Source organism: Triturus cristatus, chromosome 7 (genome assembly GCF_964204655.1).
Source record: "Triturus cristatus chromosome 7, aTriCri1.1, whole genome shotgun sequence".
Taxonomy (NCBI): domain Eukaryota; kingdom Metazoa; phylum Chordata; class Amphibia; order Caudata; family Salamandridae; genus Triturus; species Triturus cristatus.
In genome coordinates, this window is record NC_140590.1 from 294,277,061 (window position 1) to 294,304,747 (window position 27,687).

At 46.7% G+C, this 27,687-nt stretch overlaps 2 protein-coding genes across 4 annotated transcripts in view; one reads left to right on the top strand and one right to left on the bottom strand.

Moving 5' to 3' along the window:
- The window catches only part of PTH2 (parathyroid hormone 2), a 149,026-nt gene that overhangs the window by 11,857 nt on the left and 109,482 nt on the right, over nucleotides 1-27,687 (top strand). The window lies entirely within an intron of this gene.
- Nucleotides 36-27,555, bottom strand: LOC146809483 (uncharacterized). Its single transcript, XM_085614345.1, has 5 exons — nucleotides 27,401-27,555; nucleotides 7,856-8,014; nucleotides 6,191-6,356; nucleotides 1,694-1,770; nucleotides 36-342 (listed from the first exon to the last, which is right to left on the bottom strand). Exons 1-5 carry the CDS (start codon nucleotides 27,483-27,485, stop codon nucleotides 197-199), a joined length of 633 nt encoding a protein of 210 aa, XP_085470471.1. The 5' UTR covers nucleotides 27,486-27,555; the 3' UTR covers nucleotides 36-196.

A 27,687-nucleotide genomic window follows, 5' to 3' on the forward strand; every position in this document is an offset into this window, starting at 1 on the left:
CCACGCACTGATCACAAGAGCAGGAAGCAAGCAAATCTTTATCAAAACTTCTTTATTGAAATAAAGTTCATAAAACCAGTCATAAATATGTGCAGCAGTGCAAGGTATTTACAGTAGATACTTTCAGCCTGTCCAGTGCAGTCTATGTAGTGAGACACCAGGAGCATAGATTCCACTGTAGGGAGTCCAAGGAGGGTTAGTGCTTACTGGTGGTAGCAAATGCAAAGCCCAGGCCTACCAAGAGGAGACACATGGAGATGCTAAGGAGGACCGTGATGACCACCATGCCGCCAGAGCGTCCTTTCAGGAACTGGGGCATGTCCTGCACGCTGGGGGCCAATGCTGCAAAGGAAACACAATGAGTGAGCTAGACTCCAACACCACCTTCTGGACAACAGTAGAGAAAATGTGACAATGGTACTTGGAGGAGCTGATGGGGGAGGCGCATCAGCACACATGGGCTTGGGTCTGGCACACATGACTTGGCTGGGAGGCAGCGGTACACGTATGCTAGAGCCTCCCAGCCAAACCCAGAGGTGGAGAGGTTCTAGCACGCATGGGCTTGGCTGGGACGTGGGTAAGCTCTAGCACATATGGACTTGGCACTGGCAAGACTGATAACTTTCACCAGTCAGTGACTGAATCATTTAGCACGCAGTTGAGGGAAGGGGTTCCAGGTGCTGTAACACCAACTTCAGCCCACTAAGGACCATGGGTGTCAATTAAGGTGAAGAGTAGAGCTGGAACTAACTAGCAATCCCTTGCTACTCCATCTCAGTTGAGGCACCGTGAAAAGTGCAACAAAGAAGAAGGAGTTGGAATTCTAAGGATAGGAAAATGTCAAGCATGTGATGATATGGGGGAGGGGAACAAAGGCAGAGTACGCATTATGCCATGTTCTGGCATGTTGATGAAAATTACATGTGTCCTTGGCATGGATGTCCAAGTTCTTGACTAAATGGTTAGTTTTGAAGTAAACTGCCTTTGTATGAAAGGCTTATGAGTTACTATTGGACTCCCTGGAAAGAGGATTGCGGCAACAAGCCCATCCTACGGATGCAGCTAGGCAGATCGCACATTCTGTGTTACTAGTGTCAAGAGATGCTCACAGCCCATTTCGCCCCAATTATTTTTTCCATTCATTTACTTTTAACCACCGGGGTCCATTGCCCTCATTTGAGTTAGGGCACCTGTGATACACCACTGCCTGATTGTTTTTTCTCCTTTAGCAGGAGTAACAGTCTCAAACAAAAAAAAACACAAAACCCTCACGTTACTTAACGTCCATCGATCAGAATAGTGTACAACTTTAATTGCACTACCACTAGGCGCTATCTGCCAGTGCTGCATCAGCTGGAGGGTAGAGGATTCCATGCAACATTCTTTCCAGAACTAAAGCAAAATGCTATGGTTAGTCTATCACGCCCACAATTAGTACGTGTATGCTTCCCCCCCCCCCTTACATTTATTGCCGCGAACTACATAACTACATCTTAATAGTTCACATAATTTGTACATCTGTAAGCTTCTTGTCCTCTGAGCGAACATCGAATGTAAAGCACAAGAGCACCATGAAGGATCTGGGAGCAGAATATTAGAAGCTATGGGATAAAGGCCTCCCTGTAGATTTCACCATTGTCAGAACCACTTTTTTTATACATGCTGAATGGCATAACACCCATTTTTCACTTACCTCTAGTCTGGATGGGCGCAGACCAGTTCGATACAGCCACCAGGTTACCAGTGCCAGAATACAGGCAGAAACGAATCCTGCAATAAAGAGAAAAGCATGATTTCACAACAGGTCATCCTTCTGTTGTCGCCAGTAAGAAAACCTGCAGTGGGGGGGTGAGCAGTAGTTTACCCAGCCCAGCATGGATAACAATCAGGCATTCCAGAAGACAAGTTACTTACTGAGGATACTCCCCATCTACCTGCAGATTTCTCGCCTCCAATAACCCTCCAGGCACTAGTCAAACTGGAAACCTTCCTTCATATGCTTCTTGGCAGTAGTGGGTGCCAGCTTTAAATCAAAGCTGGAAGTGAAGTAAATGGGACATCACAGGAGTCATAAAGTGAACCTCCACCCCTACAGTCGACAGGGTCAGTTGCCCCATTAATTTCACATTTGCCGGATGAGAAAGGCCAGATTGTGAAGTGTAGAGCAACAATCTAAGAAATCGGATATCATATTGGCCAATATATTTAAATGTAGACTTTCCACAAGGAATGTAGTTACCAAAGATAAGTTGCTTTTCTTCCGATGGATCATGCTACCTGCAAATTTCTCAACTCTTGCAAGCAATACTATCATGGGGATGGAAGGCTTGGACGATTAAACCAGGAAATCATGTGGCACAAATTGTGCTCCATGCCCATTGTAGGGAACTCACATTCTCTGTACTCACCCTGGATTTTCCTTCCTTTTGCAGGAACAAATATTTTTAGCTGGCTATCAAAGCCTGCACTTTACCTCTACCAAAGAAGGCCTGTGCTCCCTTTTATAGGATTGAATTAGCATAACCCTAATTGGTGGTTGACAAGTCCCTTGTATAATGGTACAAGGGGCAACCAAAGCCTGCATTTTAAGTCAAAATGTTAATAGTAGACTGCAGCACTTATGCCATCAACTACAGTGGTACTGCAAACCTGGCTTCAGGCCTACTGTTGTAGCTGAACTGTTAGTGTAAACACTGCAATTACATTTGTCAAACAGAACCCTTTGGATAGGTCAAAGCCTCCTTTTTAAATAGATCACCCATATGTAGGCCTTGAAGTAAGGGTGTTTGGCATTTTAAATTTGGACATGTAATCTCTGTAAGACTATGGTAACATAACATTTCTATAGCCAAAAGCTATGTTAAATGTAGTAAAGTTGACTTTTAGGAGAAACACTGGGTAGCTATATTAAATACTAATAATGCATCTCACGAAAAGGCCAAACTAGAAAAAAAAAAGCAGTTTAATAAAGCCCAGCTAAATGGTGATCAGATATCAAATAAGTAAAGTAATTTACAAATGTATATTCCCTGCCCAAGTTACCAGGAGATTAATTGTCATGCCCTTGAGCTTCTCCAAGTTAGTCATTAGCCTTGTATAGGTGTGTAATGCTGCCAGGAGCAAACCTGAATGAGGTGTAGGACCAGACTATGCGGAGGGGTGGGGGAGGGAGGGATGATTGTGGACATCTTTGACAATACAGTTTCAAATCCTTCTTGAGTGTCAAGTCTGCTGGGTTTACATATAACCCACAGGAGCAAACTTGAAAAGTGAGAACATAAAACACAATTCTTGGGGTCCCCGTTTGGTTACTGAGGGACACTGCTTTTCTCCCTACCAGACATCAGTCTCTGGATTTATTATGGAGGACATTGGCTGTGTCAAACTTTTAATGTTAAATGAGGGTGGTCACAAGGAGTACACTCAGCCGTCAGATCCATGTTTAGCTGGTAAAAGACTTACCATCTAGAAAAAACTGAAAGGGGGTAGGGTTGGCCCTGGGAACTTAAATCCCCTTGGATAGTTACGTCCCAGCAGTCATTCCCATCACCACTAGCTAGTGCCAGACATAAATGAGACCTCCAGGCACCCACTTCAGAACACTTCTGGACCTGCAACAGAGGAAGATACTGCCATCTGATCTGAGTGAAGCCCTAAAGGGCTGCACCTGCTCTTATACCAATACAGAGAAGTGGACTTACAGGGTCATAAGGCTGACAACCGGCTAAGCTACAACAGGCCCTTTCCTGAAATACCCAGCTGACCAGTTGCAACAAGACCCCCCAGACGTTGGCCTCAGCCAGGCACCCTGAGGTCTGGAGGGAGGAGGAAGAAAATTAGAAGTTTACTCCTGTGATGGATTGGGACTTCAATGAAAATGACCACAGGAAAAGGTCATTCATGGTGTATCTGACTTATACTCCATGGTGTTCAGTAGCAAATTACACCTAGGTAGAGGCTGCTGCAGCCATTGTTCATTGGTGCCTAGTCCTTTTTGGACTAATTTCTACCTAAATTGAAACCTCCATCTCCTTGTTGGATTGTGATTGGAGGCCTCGTTTATTAGATTTTACTGGTTTCCCCCCCCCACCGGTTTGGGATTCTTATGATGTGCACAGACTTTGCTTAGGATAATGTAAAGTATTTATGGAACAAAACTGTCTGCTCCATTGCTATCAGGTGATTAAGCTCAGGTTAATTTAGTGACCGAGGGTTCAACCCAGAAAATGGTTGAACCCTCACCCATCTAGACAATGCTTCAAATGTGTAAAGATAAACAGATTGGATGCTTAAAAAGGTTTCCAACAGGCCATCCCCTGGTCAGATCAGATATTGAAGTTTTGGCCATTATAGAGTGTGCACTGATATCTGGGGGTCTGCGAGCCACTGCAGAGGATAATCCATCTAGATAAGGTGCCTACATAAATAGAGCTAGTTCATATCAAATTCCTTTGTGCAATTTTATAAATTGGACCACAAGCTTCAGTTTCAGACTATGCAATCTATGCGGGATTTTCAAAGGGGTTGGGGTGACCGACTGACTCAAGGAAGCAAGCAGGTTACCACCTTAAGGAAAGCAGCTCTGGTTCAGAGTAAACACTTTTCAGGCTAGAGAATAGTAAGAGTAGAACGCTCATTGCTTGCTACTCAACCACAATGGAAAGACAAAGAGGAAAGACCAGGGGTTGCAAGGATTGAAAAGGAGGTCCCAAATTAAGGTCCCACTAGGGCATAATCAAAGTATTGGAGGGTACATGTAGGTCAGACATTTCAAGAATAATAACACGATGTGGTACGGGGTGGGAGTCTAATTCGTGAGGTAGAGGAAAATGGACAAGGCCACTGGATACCACTTACCCATACCCACAGCACATCCTTATTGGGACAAGTGCAAAATCCATGTCGGATAACGGTGCTTTCAAGGGGAGAACCTTAGGGGTCTGTGCAACAAGGTACGAGCTTACACCACACTCCGGAGTAGGTGGTCTTAGAGGAAGATCTATGGGCAGATAAGAGGACATCGACCATGTCCCTAGGCATCTGAACCAGTCAAAGGTCCCAGCTCAGTCTCCATGAATGAAGATGTAGGCTCGAGAGTCAGACTAGGCCCTGTCCAGATTAGAAAATAATATCCAACCTCAGAGGAATACGGGGGCTGGGGAGCAAAGGGAGAGATGCAGAAAGTCTCACTTTTCTCTGCCAAAAAGAGCCACTATGGACTTGATCTTGGCTGTTCTCAGAACCGGAGGATACTGAACTGGGAAACATGTAATGGAGAAAAGCTCCTCAAGTAGGATACTGAATGACTTCAGGCAGTGTTAGGTGAAACAAGTGGCAAAGAGACACATGGGTCACCCCAAACCCCCATTGACTGACATCTTCATCTGAATATAGTGAAGTGCATCTTCAATCATGGTAAGCAGACACAGATTCAGGTTTCGGCCTTGGTGTTCATAGAGCTGGCTAGACGATTCACCCCTACTCAACTACTTGAGTTATCAAGGCATTGTCATGGTCTGTCAAACAAAGCCCAGCTGCAACTAAACTGCAGTCTATCAACTGAACCTAAAATCTGTCCAAGATCATCCAGCTTTGTTCTCGAGCAAGCATTTGGAGGAGACCATTTCATTCAGGATGAAACTAGAAGCAGTAGTTACCTCTCCCCAAATCACCACCAGCGATCCCAACATTGGAAATAGGATACTCCTAGATATTAGGCTGTGAATCATCAACTATGTGAGACTAGTTCTTTTTTATATGAATACATTGCTATTTACATAGAGCGTAGCAAGTGAGCAGCAGAGCACTAAACTTTATGGTGTGGGAGATGATCAAGATAGTGTACTTGAATTGGGAATATCAGTTACATTTCACTGTCTTTGGATCGGCATCAAGTGATTCACCCGGATTCACAAAGTTGTGAAGTGCAGACGCTGAGCATTGAACCTTGATGCAAAGAAGCCAGCTCTAGCTGCTAGGCCACACCTCACATGCGAGTCGGTTTATGCACACAATTGTTATGTGATTTAATTACAATCATATCATGCCCTGTGACATAGGGACAAAATGCCAGCCATCTTCGAAAGCGAACTTGTGTCCTGCTCCCTAGATGAGCAAATATCTTTTGGCTGAAGAACAAAAGTGCTATTGATTCCTTAGAGTACAGCCTTTCATGAAGAACCCTACTCACCGATAGCTCGTCTGTGCATAGACGCTGATGATAGCATCCCCCGACAGGGATTCCAGGTAGGGCCCCACTTGGTAGACAAAGTTGTTGGCGGATGGCGGCTCTGGAAACATTGAGCAACGAGGAATTTCAAAATTGTTCTGGACCCTATACAGGGTGCTGTTAGAGTCTGAAAACCAAGAAACCGGTGAAGGATCCTCAATGCAAACATTCAATAGACCAGTCTCAGCACCAGCATCCACAATCCAAGCACTGGCAACAATTGGTCATGTGTGCACTATCCATATTTGTTCTCACCCTGCCACTGCACAGCCCAGTAACATACATATTTGACTTGGTCCTGCTCCAGTAGCAGTCCAGTCTGAAATGCCAGGCACCTTCTAGAAGGATCAATGCTGGTTGACACAATGAACGGTCTTGAGAGGCCTAGTGGGGCGAGGGTGCATGAAATGCAGGCAGCTAGAGGAATTCCCAGCTGCTGATACCAACGCACGCATCCACAAGGTCACTGTAGCACTGGACCCGTTTGCCACACCACCATATTCAAAAGATGACAGTCCAGAGTGACTTCAGCAAAAGGCAGTACTAGGAATCCGAGGGCCACCAGCATGAAGGTACCATATCGCTCTAGAGCTACATACAATTTTGTTGCCACAAGTTCGGGCATAAATAGCAGCTCAATGTGTAGAAATGTACACAGGTGATGAGCCACTCTGTTCATTTTTGGTGAACCAAAACCTGCCCCCTCCCCTCTAAGAAAAGCAGGGATAAAAACGTAGACATTTAAGAAAGGAGAAAGTATATGCAACATTAAAACCCGGATAAAGCTGGGATAAAAACATGCATCAGTGAAAACAGCAGAAAAGGAGTTGGGAAGAGTGGAGTTGTGGAACAAAGGCATGAGACAGAACCAAAACTAGGCAACCTGGAAATCAGACATGGACTGAAAAAACCTGTGTGACACGGCAGTGATTAATTGGGTTTTTAAAAAAGGCAAACAGACCATTGCACCCAATCAGTAGGAGAGCCTTATCCAGGCTGTGGGGCACTGGGCGGAGAAACTAACATGTTGCCACCCAATGAGATTTTTATTTCCATATGGCATACACGGTCCCCTCACTCCCTGGTATAAAAAAAAAAAATTTTTTTTTTTTAAAAAAAAGCACCCTCCCACCAATCACTGACCCCCCCTTGACCAATGTGCATGCGTCTTGCTACCCGCTACAGTCACCCTGCACCTCTACTGACCAGCAGAATCAGCGTTTCCACAGCCAGCCCCTGCTACCCTTGCAGTCCTTGGTCACTTTCATACACAAGTCAAAGATACTCAAGCACCGATTCAACAGAGTTTATATACATGCACCTTTCCTCCCCCCCCCCCCACCCCAAACTCCGCTCATTAACAAAAACACAAGCCACCGGGAGACCACCAGGCCTAACTGACTCGGAGAGTGGAGCCGTCCACCAAGGAACCTATGCCACCTCCTTAAAACTAGTCCATGCTATTTGTTTCACAAGCTCCTAAAAGCTTGTCATGGCATTTTTAAAACTAGAATATACCCCACACAACAGGGCACTTAGTGTCCGCTTTTCCCTTCAGTCCATGATTTGTCCACAGTGGACATGCTTCCACAATCCCACCAAGCTTGGCCGGACCCTCACACCTACCTGTAGGGTCTACCTGTACCACGATGGAGGATGTGCTCCGGTTTGCAAGCCTCGGGTCGGTTGCCTTGAGGACCCAGGCCTCGTAGAAGCAAGAGGGGGGCTTCAGCCAGATCAGGGAGGACATCTGCAGGTTCTCAGCGTAGAGGGAGACGGCGTAGTCTGTGGGGAGGAAAGTCAGCGAGAGGAGGGTTCAGTACAGACATGGATGACACATCTAAAGGTCAGGGACAGAAGAGCAGTGTGCGACCAATTGGACTTTTGTTAATATTCAGGCTCCTTGAGCCGGTGGGGCTGACGAGCCCATGGATCAGCACCTGCGCGCTACGAGAGGTACTTTACCTGAGAACACTTATTTTAGCAGCCTACATAGCAACCCTACACTCACCTACTCCCTGCTGACGAGAGGCAACTACCTCGAAACACGTGTCCAGGGATGGCTAACGCTACACTCTTGCACTCAAGACTCGGGCATAGGCGTACCCGCCGACACGGACTTCAGGGACCACAATTCTTTGGGGCAATATGCTGGTAGGTGGAGCAGTGTGCGACCAATTGGACTTTTGTTAATACTACAATTCAGGACAAAGAAACTAGCACTACACGAGTAAACTCAAACCATAATATCCACTCCGTTCGGATGAAGAGTCCACTCAAAGAAAGGAAACCAGTTTGGCTTGCAGAGGCGGCTGGTGATCTTGGACAGTACTGCACGTTGTCTTCCAGAGAATTGGGCCACAGTGCTTTCAAAGCATACTTTACATGTATGTTCAAAGCCACAGCCTATAGACACATTCCTGTGTGCCAGGCCAATTAGCTTAAATGCTCCCCAGAGTGGACCCCATTTTCTTCAATGTACCACAGATGCCCCTGAATGTCAGTAGACTATTCTTTGTCAACATCGACATAGGGGCCCCTCTTATGCCAAGAATTACACCAAACAAGTATTAAAACTTTAGTGCCATCATCATACTATACATCCTACAGGTCAAAAACTACCGGTAGTATGTCAGGGCCAGCATTTTGTCTTGGTCATTCCCTTCGCCAATGATATAGGTGTCCTCCAATGCCAAGAACTAGTTTCAGCACAGCAGCATTGTACCATGCTGTCCCATGTCAACACTTTGCTGGCGTCACGGTTGGCATTTTGCCAAAAGTGACCCTTCGGTCAAGAAATACATCCAACGTGCCAGTACTCCGCAACAGGTGCCACTTATGGCACAAAATTTGGCTTAGAGGCATTTCCTGGCATTGGCCAGAATGGTCTTCAGGGTGCCAAAGCTGGCAGCAAACACACGTATATATATATATATATATATATATATATATTCACTCATTACAAAAGACTTGGTTTAAAAACCTCTCCGTCCTTCAATCCCACAGCTGGGGCGGTGCTGGTGTGGAATAGACAGTCTTAGGCACACAGCTGCCCCCTGCTCAGGGCATGATGAGGGGTCAGTGGGGCTCCTGACCCATCCGTCAGTGTAGGATGAGAGGGTGAGGAGTCAGCCCAATTGTCAGGTAGCCCTAGGCACTGCAGAAGTAAAGTCTAGAGGGCCCAGGGTTTCATGTACCATGGACGCTGGGATTTTAGACATTATAATAAAATGAGGGCAGAACACCAGGGCAAAGTACTTAAAGGCGAGCCACCACTGGTATTTGACTGCTAACCTAAACCATTCTTAAAATTATGGAAAATAAAAGATAAGTCTTTGCAGGACTATTTTACTAGTAGTGTGACAGTACCAGCACTTACTGAAAAAAGGCTCAACTCTTCCCTAATTTGTAGGTACACTGATAAGGTACTAAGAAGTTGAAACACCTTATATTGCGTCACCTTTAAGAGCCAATGACTTATTGTGAAGAGCTTTTTTGTATTTATTGTAAGTGCAGCTCCTCCTTTAAAAAACAAAACGTTAACTGCCAAATAGGCTTCCATCTTATGCAGTTTAATAAAGCGCACATCTGCCAAATTTACTTGGCCCCTTAGCACTTCAATTGCAAGCAGTTATGGGTTTGGCCGAGTGGGGGGGGGGGGGGGGGGGGAGAGGGGTTGTTCCACAGAGCAATCTGGACAAAACAAACTGCATAGTGAAGGTAGTGTACATTCAAGGTTTGTGCTCCGAACGGGACTAGGGTTGGATCACTAAAAAAAGCTGGCCAAATCCACACGAGGGGCTGTCTCTGCAAATACTTCACTATAAAAAATAAAACCAGCTTTTGCAATAGGTCTCACATTTGAGAGAGTTTAAACTATTGGCATTGTTCTGTACAATTCCCAATAACAACTGGTAAATGCGAGACCTATTCAAATCAGCAGTGGTCATGGTCCTGGGCTGCTGTGAAAGTGGGTATGGCGCGCTGCATGTGGCAGGAAAGCAAGTCGTACCTACAATAGGAGAAACTAATTAAAGAAAATAGTTCTTACAAAGACCCACCGTGTAACAGAGGTAAAAGGGCCAGTCCTCATGGGAGGTTACAAATGAAGAGGAGGCGGTAGTAAGGAGGGACTAACGAGCCTATTAATGAATCAGAAGCCAGCATTTACAAAGGGCAATTACACAAGCCAATGACAAATCTGGGTGGAGTGGCTCGCAGAGCAGCACATGCACAGCCCAGGCTCGACCAAAGGAGTAATGCCTCCCCCCCACCCCCTATCCTTGTATTAATTAGGATTGTTTTACCTCAGAGCTGAGCAGGCGAACATAGGAGCTGCAACTCATTTTTATGGGACATGCGTTGCTCTAAATCAATTTGACATTATTATTCTTTGATGTAATTGTAAATGTATATAGGCTTTGCAGCATAGTCTTAATACAAGTTCGAGATGGGCCTCTTGAAGGAGCCGGGCATAACTTAGAAAGAGCTAGCAAAATGAAGACCCTTAAAATACCCCTCAACTGGAGGAAGAGAACAAGTGATAATTTCAGAGGTTTTGTAGGAAAGGTATCAGGGAAAAAGATGCGCATGGGAGGGTCTTTGCCACACAAGACAATTCACAAACACTAGTGTAACATCCCAAGTTACATGATCGGTCACAAACTAGATGTTCTGAAATGTGTGGGGAATGCCTTTGCAAATATTTAGGACTCACCACTAATGTAGGACTAAACTGGTGCTTCACATTTTTGCATAGGAATTCCTTGGCCACCGATTAAACCCACTCGTGTACCTCTAGTTAAAACCTACTGCTAATCAATGTATGATTAGACGTTGCAGGCGTGTCACGTGGATTTACAGCCGCTTAATGGTTTGTCAAAGCATAAATGTCATTTTCCAGGCCTAAATCAGACTTACTCCAGGGAAAATAAATAAAATAAAAAACTGAACAGGGTCATGAAGTAAGTGTTTCTGAATGCTCTGTCATTATGTGCATCTCCAAACCTGCTGGGTTGAAGCTGGGGACAATTCAGTCACTAACCCCCACAAGTCCCTTAGCCCATCTCAGCTCTGGCAGCACTAGAGAGGGTGTGCAGCTACCTCTGTTTGATGCTCCATCACTCTCAGCGCTCTGCTGAGAGACACCTGCTTACATTATTAAAATCTGTGCGCCGACAACAATCCCAAACCTGCATGAAAGAAAGCAGTTGTCATCTCTGGAAGGCAAGTCTCTGGGCTCTGTTTCTGGAGCCCACCTGCCACCATTGTATGTTCCTTAAGTGACCCTTGACCCAACCTTCTCTTTAAATAAATTGCAAAAATAACTTGCAATGCAACAGGTCTCGCATTTGCGAGAGTTTAAGCTATTAGTATTGAAATGGCAATGCCTTTTATTTACGTTTTTAAACCCAAAACATAAATAAAAGGCATTGTCATTTACAATGTCAATAGCTCCTACTCGCTTGAATGCGAGACCTATTGCATTGCAAATTCTTGTTAGTTTGTTTTATGGGCAAGGCCTAGTCACCAGAGGGATGGAAGGAACTTGAGCAGGCACTGCTTTGACTGGATGTGGCTGCTCGTGCCCAGTGAATGGCTCGTAAGGGCAAGCAGAGCCTGTCAGGCTATCGCTAGCCACAGGCGCTAGTTGGACAGGGGAGCCAGGCTATGCATTCCAGAAATATTCTGATACACAGCAGCAGCACTCTATTGTCCATAAACGTTTCTGCGAAATGAAAGCAAGACAATTAACCCATGATCACATATTTTGTGCCTCTGGCCTAGTTCTCACTTTCTAATGTCGTCACTACTAATCTTATTATAAATTTTACTATGATTTTACAGTGCACATCTTCACTCAAACAAAAAGCACAAGGCCGTATGTCAGTGGAGGTCTCTGTAACAAAGCAGGCACTGAAGGCCAACTTTAATCACTAGGTTTATTTATAAAATGATGAGTTCTTGAGCGCCACACGTCAATCACACTTCATTTTAGAGTTATGTAAAAACCGTAACAAATGTCTTAGTACTCTTGTCAGTGTGACCCGGCTACTGGAGCAGCGATGCGTTAAGGGGGGTGGGGGGTGGCAAGGAGGGGGGTGGGGGGTGGCAAGGAGGGGGGGGGAGGGGGGGGGGGGGAGATGCACCACAGCTGGCCCTCGCTTAAATCTGAAGTAACAGGAAGGGGGGGGGGGGGGGCGCTTATCACCTCAAGAAAGAATACGCGCCCCAGTGATGGAAGGGAACCGTGCTAAGGAATGGATGCATCCGCGCTCTTCGTGCGCCATCTGCTGTTGTGCGAGAGACTGGAGCCTGGCCCTTTGTTCACGCCCTGCTTCCCTAGTGAGATGATTGTGAAGTATTAACAAACCATGATGTGTGAAAGGTCTGCCGTAATCGGGTGTGAAGGGGAATTTACACTCCTTAGGGTGGGGGGGGGGGGGGGGGCTGTCACAATGAAAGATCTTTCAAGCCACTGGGACAGGTGTTAGCAACACTCCATAGTTTCAAAGGGCTGGAAGAGACCTGGAAAAGAAAAAGATCGCGATCAAACATCAAAGCGGCCGTGCGGCCGCTAAAGTGAAAGTAATCATTTCGCGGGCGCTTTGATGTTCAGTGGCCGTGCGGCTCACTGAGAACATCAAAGCGTCTGCGAAATGTACACGCAGGCTGCCAAATGGTGCGTGCGCCTGGCGCACATGCACTGTAGTTGGGGGGGGGGGGGGGCCTGAAAAGCACTCGTTTGCACTTCCAAATCCCCGTTTGCTATAGCTCTCGCCAGGGCAGCGCTAAAGCGCTGGCTCAGGCGAGACCTAAAAACTAACAGATGTTAAGTGTTCCAATTGTAGTGCAGAAAAAGGTCAGGGTCACCGTGCCATCTGGAAAATAACAGGAGACATTTACAACTCTACTGCTGAAAGGTAAATATCACATGTCACTGAAAAGTGCGCTTGCTGGGGCGAGGGAGGGGGAGGTCACTGCTTTGTTCCTGTCTGGAGAGGAGACGATGTGTTCTCACTTGCAATTTAAATTGGAAGGCAGAAAAATAAAGACAGAATTATACATCTCCCTCCACACTATATAAAAGGCACTACCACTCTAGCAGGCTTTTAATTATAGTCTTTTGTGCACGTATAACATTTTGGTAAGGGACGAGGCATTTCAGGCACAGGCTTTTGTCAATTGTCTTCAAAGCTTTAATTTTTTTCAGAGGCTCTTCCATGACGTGTTCCGTTTACGACACATTTCGCCGACTTCACTACGCCACGTGAACAGGCACTGCAATAAATGCAGGTAGTGAAATACCATCACAGAGAGTGTGAATTACCTTTCCACTCAAAGAAAATTAAAAAGCAAGGGAAGGGCCAACAAAAAAAAAAAAAACATTACAATCCATAACAAAACAGGCAATCCAAGAGGTCTCCCAGGTGAGTCGAAGGAGAAAAATAAATCATTGTACTTGTAGAGCGCACTACCTACCTGTGAGGATCTCAAGGCACTGAGGGAGGGGGTGCTGCTACTGCTTGAAGAGCCAGGTCTTAAGGAGTCTTCGGAAGGTGAGCAGGTCTTGGGTCTTTTGAAGGTGGATAGGGAGGGTGTTCATTCTCCTTCCTCGCCGCCAAAACCTGGATCTGCCGCCGGAGGTAGTTTGATGCGGGGGACAGCGGCGAGGGCGAGGCTGGCGGAGCAGAGCTGGCAGGTGGGGGGTGTAGAAACTGAGTCTGCTGTTGAGGTAGGCTGGTCTGGTGTTGGGAGTGCTTTGTGTGCGTGGGTGAGGAGCTTGAAGGTGATCCTCTTGTTGACTGGGAGCCAGTGTAGGTGTCTCAGGTGGGGGGGGTGATGTGGCTGCAGCGAGGGACGTTGAGGATCAGTCGGGGGTGTTTCAGATGCGCTACAGTCGGTGTTTGGCCGGGATTCCTGCATAGAGTGTGTTGCCATAGTCCAGCCTGCTACTGATGAGGGCCTGTGTCACTGTTCTTGTTTCGGTAGGGATCCACTTGTAGATCCTGCACAGCATGCGGAGGGTGTTGTAGCAGGAGGAGACGGTGTTGACCTGCTTCGACATGGGAGTCATCTAGGAGGATTCCTAGGTTGCGTGTGTGGTTGGTGGGTGTTGGTGCTGTTCCTAGCGTGGTCGGCCACCAGGAGTCGCCCCAGGCTGAGGGGGTGGGTCTGACGAGGAGGACCTCATCTTGTCAGAGTTAAGTTTTAGTCAGCTGCTCCTCATCCATTCAGCGATGGCCTTCATTCCCTCGTGGAGGTTGGTTTTGGCGGTGTGCAGGTCCTTGGTGAGGGAGAGGATGAGCTGGGTGTCGTCAGCGTAGGAGATGTTGAGGTCGTGCTGGTGGGTGACGTGTGCGAGGTGGGCCATGTAGACGTTGAACAGTGTCGGGCTGAGGGATGATCCTTGGGGTACGCTGCAGATGTCGGTGGCTTTGGATCAGAAGGGTGGGGGGCAGACGATCTGGGTTCTGCTGGAGAGGAAGGACGTGGTCCAGTCCAGGGCCTTCTCTTGGATTCAGGCTTCTTGGAGGCGTGTCTTTACTATACGGTGGCAGACGTGTCGAAGGTGGCCGACAGGTCCAGGAGGAGGGCTGATGTTTCTCCGTTGTCTAGTTGGAGCCTGGTGTAGTCTGTGGCAGCGATTAGGGCCGTCAAGGTGCTGTGGTTTCTTCAGAATCCGGACTGGGACGGGTCTAGGATGTTATCCGAGGTAGCTGGACAGGTACGTGTTAACGATTCGCGATTTCCTTCGCCGGGAACGGGAGTAGGGACGGAAGTTTGAGGTCCTCGGGGTCCGCCTTGGGCTTCTTGAGAAGGGTGTTGATTTCAGGCATGCTTCCAGCTTTCCGGGAATGTAGCTGTCTCGAAGGAGGTGTTGATAACCTTCCGTAGTTGGGGTGCGATGGTTGCGTCTGCTTTGTTAAATATGTGGTGTGGGCAGGGGTCCGACGGTGATCTGAGTGGATGCATTTCATGACCTTGCGTGTCTCGTCGTCATAGACGTTGGTCCAGGAGGTCAGGCCGTTGATGCGGGTGGTGTTCGTAGGGCCGGTGGGCTTTGCCGGGGTGGTCGTGGTGTTTAAGCTTTCGTGGATGTCAGCGATCTTGCGGTGAAAGAAGGTGGCCAGCGAGTCGCACAGTTCTTGTGAGGGCGGGATGTCGTTGGCGTGGGAGAGTTCCTTCACGATGCTGAAGAGCTCTTTGCGGTTGTGTGCATTATTGTCCAGGCGGGCTTTGAAGGATGTTCTCTTGGCTACTCTGAGGTGGTGATGTCTGCGGGTGGCGCCCTTATGGGCTGTGTGGCTGTCCAGTGTCTGTTTGTGGAGCCATTTATTCCAGTTTACGGCAGGCTCGTTTGGAGGTCTGGAGCCCTTCGGTGAACCAGGTGGCTTTCTTGCTGGTGTGGCTGTTGGAGGGTTTGAGCGGGTCGAGGGTGTTGGTGCAGTCGTTGAGCCATTGTCTGAGTTGCGGGCGGCAGCGTCTGGGTCGGTGGGTGGGTTCTGGGCGAGGGTGGTGGTCAGCTGGTCTTCGGTGACTGCTCCAGCAGCAGTGGGGCAGCTGTTGGGTGCGGTGGTGCATGGTGGGTTTCTTGTAGGTGAAGTGGATGCAGCGGTGGTCGGTCCAGTGGAGTTTGGTGGTGTGGTCGAAGGAGACGTGGGCGCAGGTGGAGAAGATGGGAGCGGTGAAGAGTTGTTTGAGGCCGAGGTTGGCGATCAGGGTGGCGGAGTTGGCGTCTTTGTTGAAGCATTCCGCTCAGGACAGTACCAGATTGCAGTTAATTACAGCAGCAGGCGAGGCAGGGACACTGGTCTCTGCCTCCAGCATGTGGGCATTGTAAACGATCAGCACAGCCCTCCTTCTCAGACGCATAAAAGTGGCAATGCAAGTGACAATGTGAAATCAGCGAGCGGTGCAAGGCGACAATGTGAAATATGTACAAAGGACTTTGTGGTTCAACAGGAACGATTTACAATGATTGGATAGGTAATGACTGAACGATTTAATTGAACCACAAAATGCAGATTACAGCAGGTCTCGGAGACAGCTGCGTGGTCTAGCTCGACCTAAAAGGGAGGGGTGATAGTGAGGATGGTTGAGAGGGCCAGGTATCTCTAAAACCCCTGTTTAATTAATTACAGCTAGTCCGGCTCACTGCTGGGGCTAGTACCATTAGACAATTTAAATTAAGTCCAATGTAAAGCTGATGTTTTAGTGGGGAGATCCTGCATTTTCAGTCTGTAATCTAGGGAGAGCCAAGTAGACAAGACTGTGGTGGAGATTCCCACATTACTGCATTAGCCTGTACAGGGACATCGCTTAGTCAGCAAGGTTCAGGGGTGTAAATATGAAGTGTCCCAAACATCTCTTCAGTGTGCACAACAAAAAACAAGCATTTGTTGCCTGCCAGCTTTCTGGCAATTCTTGCTTGGTCATGTTTATGCAGAACAGTTTGCAAAGATACCGGACCCTCAAACTTTGAAGAGAGAAAAAAAAAAAAAAAGTCTAGCATTGGCTGCAGGCATCTTGAAGGAAAGAAAAATAAGAGTATAAAACTTCATAGAGAACGGTATCAATTAGACACAATCTGTTAAGCCATGAAACTGCACCAGTTTAAAGAGCCAAACACTTCAAAATTAAGTTTACACCACTGGCAGGAAATGGGGGTCTGATAAAGATGGAATGTGCATTAGAAGCACTGTTATCACAGCAGACTCTAAACAAAGACAACACTGACGTATAAAACAAACATCAACACTGAAGGGAACTAGCTGGTGTGTGGATGTGCTCCTTGTGAGACACCAAAGAGCAGTCACTTAAAGTGACATTAACCAGTGGCTAAGTAGACTGACCCACAGCCCTATGCTGTAGGGGGCGGAAGCAAAACATGGACAGACCAATGGAAAGGTGGCTGAAAGACCCATGTAAAACAATACATATTTAAGGAAAACTAAAGGTCTTGGCTAATGCCAAGCCTATAGAGTGATTGCTCGTCGGAGAGTTTTCAGGCTGAATGATAAGCATTAGTATGGAGCGGCTTTGGCTGCTGGGCTGTCAAGATAGGAGCAGTGATAGTCTCAACGGAAGGGACACTCTTGAAGGCTTGTCAGTCTATGCAAAGGTGTTGGATATCATGAGCGTTTAGTATAGAAACAGTCAGACCCAGATTACAGCTTCCAATCCCAATGATCGGGCACAAGGTTGAGCATCTGCTGCAGGGATCTGTGTGGAACATGAAGGTCAGTTCCCAAGGAGATGAGTTAGCTGGGGTGCCAACACTCAGTGTGTGGATGTGCCAGAGTTTATCCGCGCATGCATGTGTGTACAAACTTGAGGCAGTTTATTTTCTTAGGTGTTGTACATCTAGAAAAAAAATGTAACTGCAAGGATCAGTGGAACGCGACACAGAACATGTTTATACCAGCAGGCTCATCTTATGCCTCAAATGAATTAGTGGCAGAGATTTTTTTTTTTTTTTTTAAAGCGAAGGGGAGTGAATAGCTAATTTACATCAGCATAGCACCAGTTTGACCTCCTCCCAAACTAAATCAGATTCCTTCCAAAATTTGCAGGATGAATCTTTATGAAAAACATGGCTAGTGGCATTAGCCATTAGAACCCTGAAAGTCAGGATTGCCTTGCTAAAAAAAGTCAATGGAAAGTGCGAACATATTAAGGGGCATCATTCGTCTTTTCACCACTTTCCTCTAAGAAGCATAGAGTACAAGGAGCAATGTGTGTACTTTTAGTCAGACTTGTGTACCTTTCCTATAAAAAAAAAAAAATACAGGGGTTCTACTGAACAGAGAAGACCACCAAGAACACCTGCATAATTAATTTGCCTTAGTTAGAATATATGGCAAGTTCATATTGAATCAGACAGAGGTGCTGCTCTTTTGAAGCCAATCCACCATTTGGAACAGTAATTGGTGGTCCGACACGTTGGGTACCTTACTTATTCCAACAGACAAAGAATCTAAGTGTTATCCTGGATAGCGAGTGTTCACTGGCTTGTCAGGTCAACTGACATGTGGCAGCCTGCTTTTGGATCATAAGAAAGCAGAGGAAAGTTTCTGCATATTTCTCTCCCAGCATGTAAACAAGTAGCCCTTGTGCTGGTCTCAAGGATTGATTGCAACGCACTTTACCTGGAAACAAGGCTCAAGCAAAGCCGCAACTGGTGCAGAATACAGTGGAAAGGCAGACCCTGATCTCGCCAGATGGTGTTCAAAGGACGACATGAAGTGCACTGGCTTGGAGGGGGGGGGGGGGGCATGGAGGAAGCCACCACACTGTTCAAGGTACTTTGTATTGTGCATAAGGCACTTTACAAGATCAGTCTGTATGGAATCAACCATTTCAATGGCACATTCCTATGAGAAATCTTTGCTAGGCTCAAAATTGGGTAACTATACATAGAGTTTGGAAGCGATGGGGAGGCAGAGCTTCCTCGGTCATGGCAGCAAGGCTCTGGAATGCACTTGCTAGTCACCTCACGTGTCCAAGGCCTGCCTCAAGGAAGAATGCAGCTTCAAAGACCCGGCATGTGACTTTGTAAGGCGATCTAGTTACATTGGCATGTTTTGGAACACACATCGCCAGTTAGCAAAGGGGGTACTTTAGCACCTTGACACCCGCAAGGCATTTGTTGCTCACTCAAATCTTGTGATATCATTTAAACCCTCAATGAAGCAGTCCGTTCTTCTTGGGCGCCTGAGGACATCTCACATACCAGACCTTTGGAGTGCGCTGGGCAAACTAGTCAGCCCTCCCTAAACAATCTGCCTTTTCACGTGTGTTGTGACAAGTAACCATTTTTCAAATATACCAGCAGTTCTCATTTGCCAAATAAGTCAACATTTTACACTGAATGTAGAGGGAGGGTTATTTTCACTTCCAGAATTTTACCAACAAAAGCCCAACCAGAATGTGGTTGAGTAGTTTACCCATAGGAGTTTAAGAGTGGTGCCCAACAGCATCATTGGCCATAACAAAAAAGCCAAACTCCATCAATATCGCATAGGTTGGTCAGTATTTCTCAACAGAATCCCTATACCGTAGAGTAGGCCAACAACGTGCGTATTCCATATTCTAGTCTTTCATAGTCTCGTTTTTCCAGCACTGTGGAGTACTTCCATAGACCGCATTGCTGAGCAGGAGTGAATACCATTCTGTTGGTTTTATAAGAGTTCTCTTTATTTGGCAAACTGGGCTGCTTCTGCCCCATTTACCTCGGAAATAAGCTCTCCTTGCCTCTATTCCTACCAATAGTGTATGCTAGTGGTTTTTCTGTTTGAAGGAGTAGCCTTCTGTACTTTGTTTTAAATGAAGGACTTTAACATAACAGACTAGAGGGGAGATAGCATCTCCATTCGCTTTGGCTTGGACCAGATGGCAACTTACAGTGTAACAACTGGGTTAGTCTTAAATGCCCATGGCCCGGAGGCAGAATTGTTCCACACAGAATAGGGACACCCAGTAGTGACCCATCATCAAAAACCTCAGTCTCACTGGATGGCCGTCATCCCACCTTGAAACCCAGCTTCAAACCCGTAGAGGCAATTGGGGGCAAATGTAGTAGTGTTCTATTTTCTTGTGAGGATGCCTCATTGCTCCATTAACACAGCAGTTGAAACAAGCGTTTGTTGTGAGCATTTAAGAACCAAAGGGAAACCCACAGAAGCACTACCAAAACAAACTTCGAGTCCTCACACCCAACGACGAACTGGAACATGTTCGTATGGAGGGGGTGACCCCAAACATCTGAGCCTGTAACATGCCTCACTGTGTACCGTTTCCATGTCCCCTTGTACAGGGGACATTTATTCCCACCGTCATGTCATCAAGAGGGAGCACATTTCCCAACATGTTTGCGGTATTTGTATTGAGGTCGCAATTGACAGTCACCGGCCTCTTGCACTTTACATTCCAGTGTGCCCCTTAGAGTAGAAGGATCTTCAGATTACTGTAGGTTGTCCAAGGAGGCAGATTTCCTAGGGGGAATGTACCCAGCTAGAGTTAGTCAGCACTCAAATGCTATGTCCATCTAGGGGGTTGTTCTAGGAACTCATAGCAAACAAAGTCCAAGTTTTTCACTTTGGACTTAGGGTCTGGAGTAGGGCCAAGTTACTTTGGCCACCAAGTGGATGACCAGACAGTTATTTCCCAAACAATGAAAGCCTCAGTTTAATTTGTGTTCAGTTTGAGGCAACTCATTCATCCATTCTGCAAGATCTAAATTGGGGTGCAGCCCTCTCCTGATGTGAGTGCCAATAAGCTGTGTGTCATTGGCATAGGACCTTACGGTGACAGTATTGCTAGATGACAGCCAGGGGGCACATGTAAAGACATGAATATAGGGCTCAATATCGAGCCCTGGGGCACCCCTACAATGGAGGGGGGGGGGGGGGAGGGGAAGCACTACTGAGGTGAAGGGAGTTTGCACCACTTGAAGGTACGGTTATGGATTAAGGCCAGCCATGTTATTGCCAGGCTCCCAATACTGTAGTTTTAGGCATTCTAGCAAGAGGCCCTGGAAACAGTATTGAATGCTGCCTTAAGGGCAGCATATTCAGGGCGGCCTGTAGGCCTCAGTCAGCACAGAAGCGAGAGACTCGAAGGCTAGGCAGAGTGTGCTGTACCGCGCACGAAATCCCGATTGTGATTTGTGAAGTATGCTATTTGATTCCATAAAACTTAGTTGAGCATTGTTGCTCAGCAAAAAAAAAAAAAAAAAGGGGCCAGAAGTTCTCTGAAAGGGACAAATCTAATGAGGTCTTTGAGAGGTTTAACAATAGAATGCTTCCCTTTAATAGGAACTACGCCAGTTGCAAAGGAGATGTTGAGCCACTTGCTCAACCTCGGACCATAATTCTTGGAGGAGCTGGATTGAAGGGGATCCAGATTCTTAGTGTAAAGTATGGTGAGGGAGGGGTGAAAGTGGCGAGCCCATCGTTATGGGCTGGAGCATCAAACAAGGCCTATTGGCACTGAAGTCCAGTTTCAGAGAAAGTCGTACATTTTTGCAACTTCGAAGTGGGCAATCAGGTGGGAAGCGTTAGGGATAGAACTATGTGGGTGGATTTACTTTCCAGATATTATAGGGAATTTAAAAATTTGGGAGAGCTCTTTGGAGGAACTGGACAAGGACTCTTATGTGCATAAGATTTCCTTCAGGGTCAAAGAGTAGATGGCTTTACTATTGGCACTGAAATCTTTACGCCATATATGTTCTAGATGTTTACAGGATTTTTTCCCTCAACAGGAGCTACTCATTAAAACTGCAGATTGTTTGGAGCAGGCACTGCGATGTTACCTCATTGGTGCAATCTTATCAAGGGTCCCTGTGAAACAGTCTTCAAGATGTTGCTTGACCGACTCATGTTCATTAACAATGCATTATATTTTTAATATAGTACATAAAAAACATTTTATTCCAAGAAATAAAAAGTCCACTTAGCATGATTCAGTCCTTGCATACTTCTTTTAGTGAGGGTGTTCCAAATTATTCACGACCATTGCATAAATATACCCACTTTTAACAATCTATTGGGCAGTGCTTTATACCGTTTGATTACATACTTATGCTGATTGGAACCTCTTCCAATAAAATCGCCAGCTGTGGAAGCAGACTAACGACACATCACCCATGTTTTGTCCAGAAATGGATTCTGCTATCCTGAGGAATCAACAGCATCAAATTTCTTTAGGATATTGGAATTTCGGAATGTTGAGCGCTCCATTAATGAAAATTAGTGCTCCAGGCTTCGGCTGTCTGGTAGAAGCCCAGGGTATCAACATACCAACATTTTTCTTTCCCAACAGTTCCTGTGAACAAAGACCTCACAGAGCCAATGAGGATTTCAACTCCCTTGGGCTCCATGTGGCCTTTGTTTTACTAATTAGAACATTCTACCCTCTAGAGGTGGAATGTTCCACTAGCCCTCTGTAGTGGGCTGTACCAGCCGTTAAAGGCCTGCTCCCTTGTTACAGGTCCTCCCATTTGGCTCAGGCCTTTAAGATTACAAGATGCGCTGTAGATTATTATTCTTTATTAATTATTTCCCTTTTTTTGATTATATGTGAAATAATTAATAAACTTATCTGTGAAGTCAGATTTTTATAAATTCATAACCTTGTTTTATGTACTCTGACTATATGTATTTCAATCTTCCTCGGTATGGATGAATGCATTGTGACAGACTGGTCATTAAGGGGTTGGGGGAGGGGAGAGAAAGAAGTTGAACTTCCCTAAATTGGAGTAGCAATGGTGCAGTCCAGATGCATACATGGATGTTTTTCCAGATCCTGAGTACATAGAAGAAAAGGCCTTCAGTCTTGTTTTTCCACGTTTTAGTCCGATGTACTGGTGGCAGGTGTCTTGAGAATAAGATCTTGAGCTTGTCTGCCAAACAAATGAGTGCTGGTCGCAATAGCTTTGTAAATAATGCATACCATCAAGGGGAGCTAAGGAAGTTTCATCTGGGGTGATGGTTATGTGATCATTCTTTAGGCCTTTGAAGAGATCGGTGTTGTGCAGGATGCCACTAAAGGGTGCCAATGTGGAGGCCATAGAGTATGGCCTTATCACCATCCAGATGCAAGAGTGCATCTCCATAAATTAGAGATATTTGATCTGCATGTTAAACAATCTGCTCTGCAACAGGCACATTAACCCTCTTACTTTGGAAGTTAAAATAGTGACTGGACACAGATTTCTCCCTTAGTGCATTAGCTACAGGGGCCATTTTAAGATTATCCTCCTCTGAAAATAAGTTGCTGGGCACACAAAGGTTGTTGGACATGGCCCTTTTTGGAGGGTTATCCCAAACCATCTCCCCATCTGCCTGTATTTTCTTACCAGTTTGTTGGTTTTTAGACTCTAGGCACTTCACCTATGCTGATCAGTGCTAAAGTGCATGTGCTCGCTACTGTAAACTTAAAAAGATTGGTCTATACCTCTTTGGCATATTTAATTTACCTGCAACTCCCTTGTACAGTGGTATCTTATATACCCAGGGCATGTAGCACTGCTTGCACCACCCACTGAAGTAGCCTTTCAAACCCGTCTCGGGTCTCTGCAGTTGGGGGTTTAAAGGTGTAGACAGAACGGAGAGTGGTCAGCCACCACAGGAGACCCGTATGCAGGCCAGTGGTCTGCAAAGGCTGCCACCAACCAGCAGAAGACAGCGCACATGTTTGCTGGCCCCGCTTTGGAAGTTTAGCAGGGGCCCTACACTTTCGCAGGCAGCTGCTGGGGAGTATGTGGCCTGAATCTTGGTTGTGTGTGTGTGTGCGCATGTGCCATTCCCATTCGGAGACATACCTTGGGGGCATTTGAGTTTGCCATATGGCAAGACCTCAACGAGGCCTTGGTATTCATAAGAAACTTGTGGCACTTAATGATTACTGCAACACCTCGAATGGGTGCGCAGGCGCACTACACCACATTTATAACAAGCATTTGCAATGCAATAGTTATTGCATTCGCAAGTGTTTAAGCTAGAGGCATTGTGAACGGTAATGCCTTTTATTTATAGGTTTTGATAGTTACACAAAAAGGCATTGTCATTTACAATGCCAATAGCTCAAACTCCTGTAAATGCGGAACCTATTTCACTTCAAAGAAGCGGACACCATGGTCCTGGGCTGCTTGGAAAGTGAAAGCAGGGATGGTGTGCTGCATGTTGCAGGAAAGCATGCTGTGCCTGCAGAAGGGGAACCCATTAAAGAAAATAGTGCCTAGACTAAATAAGCCATATTGTGTAACAGAAATAAAAGGGCCAGTCCTCATGGGAGGTTACAAATGAAGACAAGGCGGTACTAAGGAGGGACTAACAAGTCTTAATGGATCAGAAGCCAGCATTAACAAAGGACAATGACAAGCCAATGGAAAATATGGCCTGAGAGTGGGTAGAGCTTGAAGTCCATGCTCAAATCCAGCATGCCTCAGAGCCGCGGCTTGACCTAAAAACACTTTATTCAGCAAGGGCCATCAGGATCCAGAGGCGCTGGGCCCTACCCTTTTATGATTACATGGGGAGGGGTTGGGGGGGGGGGGGGGGGGGGGGGGGAGAGGGACTCCCGTTTTGTTCCTACACCAGTTTGCATTACCTGCCCGGATACTGTGGTTTAGATCACTTTATACATTGCCTCTGGGATAAGCCTGACTGCTCTGCCAAGCTGGGTAGGGGGTTTGCTTCGGTGATTAACTACCTTACCCGACTAGAGCGGTGGGTTCTGCCTGGCTTAGGTCCATACCCTTACCAACTAGAAATCCATTTCAAACAAGGGTCTCTTTTCAGTAGGTGCTTTAATTCCACACAATATTTTAAAATGCAGCCTTTGTGACCAAGTAAGCAAAAACAGGTCTCATGTTTGTCCCCATCACCAATTTCCTTTCAGCAGAGAAAATAAAAAAAAGTGTAAGTGAATGGTCAGGCTCCAGCCCTCGAGGCTCGTGACTACTCACCCTTTCCACTTGCCGGAATAGTTCTCATTCCATTCTTAACACTGGGGAGGATGAACGCAGCTTGCTGCGCAAGCGCGGAGTAGGTTTCCCCTGACAAACAACATGTCAGTCTGCAGCAGACAAAACCCGCGCCACCAGAATACATCTGTGGTTAAGTGCGAGCACCTTATTCGAGCTTTTAAATGCATGGCTCGCATTTAATTAAGTCCCGAGCGCAGGGTGTGGGCCTAGTCTCAAGCAAGCATTCCTTGCTCGTTTTCTATCGCACTTAATTGGCAGATGACAAATTACAATAACCAATGCTCTGGGCTTACAAAAAAAATCACTATTATTCTGGGAGTTGTAGTCCGAGTTTACTTCAAAGGAAGTGTGAACTAATTCAGTATAACAGAATTCATATAAGCAGAAGCGCATGGTTTCCTAATGACATCCACTTAAGACAAACTTCTGTACCAAGAGGAGGAAGGAGCAGAGGCCAGCAGGCAAGGGCTGTAGGCCAGAATTACACAGCACGCCCTCGAAACACGAAGACCCGGGTCTCACCACTTCACTCTTGAGAACACCCATCTGCAGAATTGATGACGTAGATGTTAATCCTCTAGCAACAAGGGCAGGGCTTTAAGGGGCCAGCACCCTCCAGGTCTCAGAAAAAAAAAAGCCGAGATGGTCCCCATCGGGCCTTCTAGTCAGGTTCTTAGTTGTAACTGGTCGAATGCTTTAGAGCGTAAAACGGTACGGTAATGCCAATGATTTAGTTCCATTTATATTTTACATTGTTGACGTGTTCTTGCATGCGCTAAGACAGGATTTGCTATTTCAAGGATATCATTTAGCAGATAACTCATGTATTGTGCATACTTTTAACCGAGTCACCTCGAGGTGACCAACCGATACACACGATTGAGCCCTCTGGAGCAGAGGCTGACGGAAGTACACGTCTCAGTCACTGCCTGAGAGTCAAAAGGGTTCAGAATTCATGGTCATCCATTCCTTGGCCTCTCTGCAGATAGAGCACACAGTGCAACAGTCAAGCATTCGAGTTGTCATCGTGATTGTGTGAAAACGTATGTGAAGGAAGTACACGGTCGTAGTAAAAATGAAGTGATTACTGGGCCAGGGGTCAGGTTTGCGGGTGGCAGGCGCGCAACACCCATTGGGCTCAAAGGGCTTCAGCCCTCCCCTCCCCCCCCCCCCCCCCCATCGTGTGTGGCAGCCCGGGGTGTGACAGCTTCTCGGCACACACACAGCCGCACCCGAGCACTTCACAGGTCTTTAAAAGACCATTTGAATGTTAATGAGGCCTAGCTGTTGTTTCACCCCTTCTAAGAGCCTCTGCAGCTCCACTCTGCCTATTGCTTAAAGATTCAGCCCCCCCCCCCCCGAAATTTTCTTAGCCCCCCCCTCCCCCCCGGAATTTGGCTCTAGTTGCGCCACTGGCGGGTGGTGACGTGGAGGAGCTGCAAGGAAGTGTTTGCAGAAGGTAGTGAAAGAGGTGGTGTTTGACGTGCAGATGGACGAGATGTGGAGAGAACAAGGGGGGGGGGGGGGGGGGGGGACACTCTAGAATGAACAGTAGTGATTGTGACACTGAAGACCACTACCCCTGCCACAGGCGTCTGTGATGTTTAAATCACAGTCTCAATTGCAGAATTGAAACATTCTGATTAGCAACAAATCATTGTAACTCATGTTTCTTAAGCCAACAACTGATGGAGCCCACAGTTCTGGCGCGCGTTCGTTCTGGGAGGAACCAGAGCACCGGCGGAGCGGCACATTATGGGAACCACAAGTCTATAGTTTACATGTTTAAGTCATGCCCTTGATGACGTAGGCTACTCCCCACTTCAAGCCCGGAACAAGGGGAATCCATAATGGAGGTGGCTATTAAAGTGCTGAACGAGTTGTCACCAACACCCCCGTCCCCCATCATGTGAATTATCTTGGATAGGGGAGTGGCCCTTCTACAAACAGCGCGGGCCAGATATACCACTTGGGTCTATAGCACAGCTTCTCTTCACCCAAAGCCCTTTAGAACAACAACAAGACTACAGCTCCCAAAATGCACAGATTTGATACATGAAATCCAGGACTGGAAACAAGGTGCCCTTGTGACAAAAACTTCCGAAACACGAGTGGAATGGGCAACGGATTACATGCCCAGGGAGCTCCCCCAATGACGGAGTTATCTGATGAACAACAAGTACACTGCCCCAAACCGTACACAAGAGAGGCAGGACCACAGATTGCGAGGGACAAAGAACACCTCAACTCTCCAGCAGTCCGAAATCCAAGGATAACCACGGGTCAAACGAAACACATTTTAGTTAAGTGGCCCCAAAGTCATGAATGACCCACAGCCAACCCTGGTTTTATAGTCAACATTTCTGTGCCTGCCTGAACACCCCCACCCCACCTAGAAATGCAGGTTAAAGAATACCGGAATTGTACAATACAAGCTGTTATCGTTTTAAAGGCCGTTTGAAGTGGTCACAACAGATACAGTCATAGTTAGGAGTATATATTACAAATCTGCTGTGCTACACCGGTCAAACGCCCCATTAGCCTCGCCTCCAAAATCTGTTTAACTATTATCAGCCCTCGTACCTACCATGAGTCGACGACGTAGGGGAGAACCGTGGCCACCCGCCTGAGGGGACACGCCTTTAGGGAAGAGGCGCGTATCGGCTCCTACTTACCCACGATCAGTGTCGTGTTGCGCTGGCTTCTGCACAGCAGGGCTAAGAGAAGGGGCCCCCACATGAACCATGCCTTGAGCGCCATCTTACAGAGCAAGCGTCCCGCAGAAAGAGAAACCGGTACTTTGAACGTGACTCATGGGGGTGGGCGGTTTTATACTGCTAGGGGGCGGCACCTGCGGAGGTCTACTGGGGTGGTTCCCAGGTGGCTGCATTTCAACCGAGCCTCCGTTGCACTCAGAGACTTTAGTTTTACCAGTCATTGTTTTAAGGCGTTCTTGTTTCAG

Coding starts and splice junctions, on each gene's coding strand:
- LOC146809483 (XM_085614345.1), bottom strand. CDS start 27,485: ATGGCGCTCAAGGCATGGTTCATGTGGGGGCCCCTTCTCTTAGCCCTG. Junction 6,357..7,855: donor GGTACAGGTAGACCCTACAG/GTAGGTGTGAGG, acceptor CTTGGTTTTCAG/ACTCTAACAGCACCCTGTAT. Junction 1,771..6,190: donor TATGCACAGACGAGCTATCG/GTGAGTAGGGTT, acceptor TCTTTATTGCAG/GATTCGTTTCTGCCTGTATT.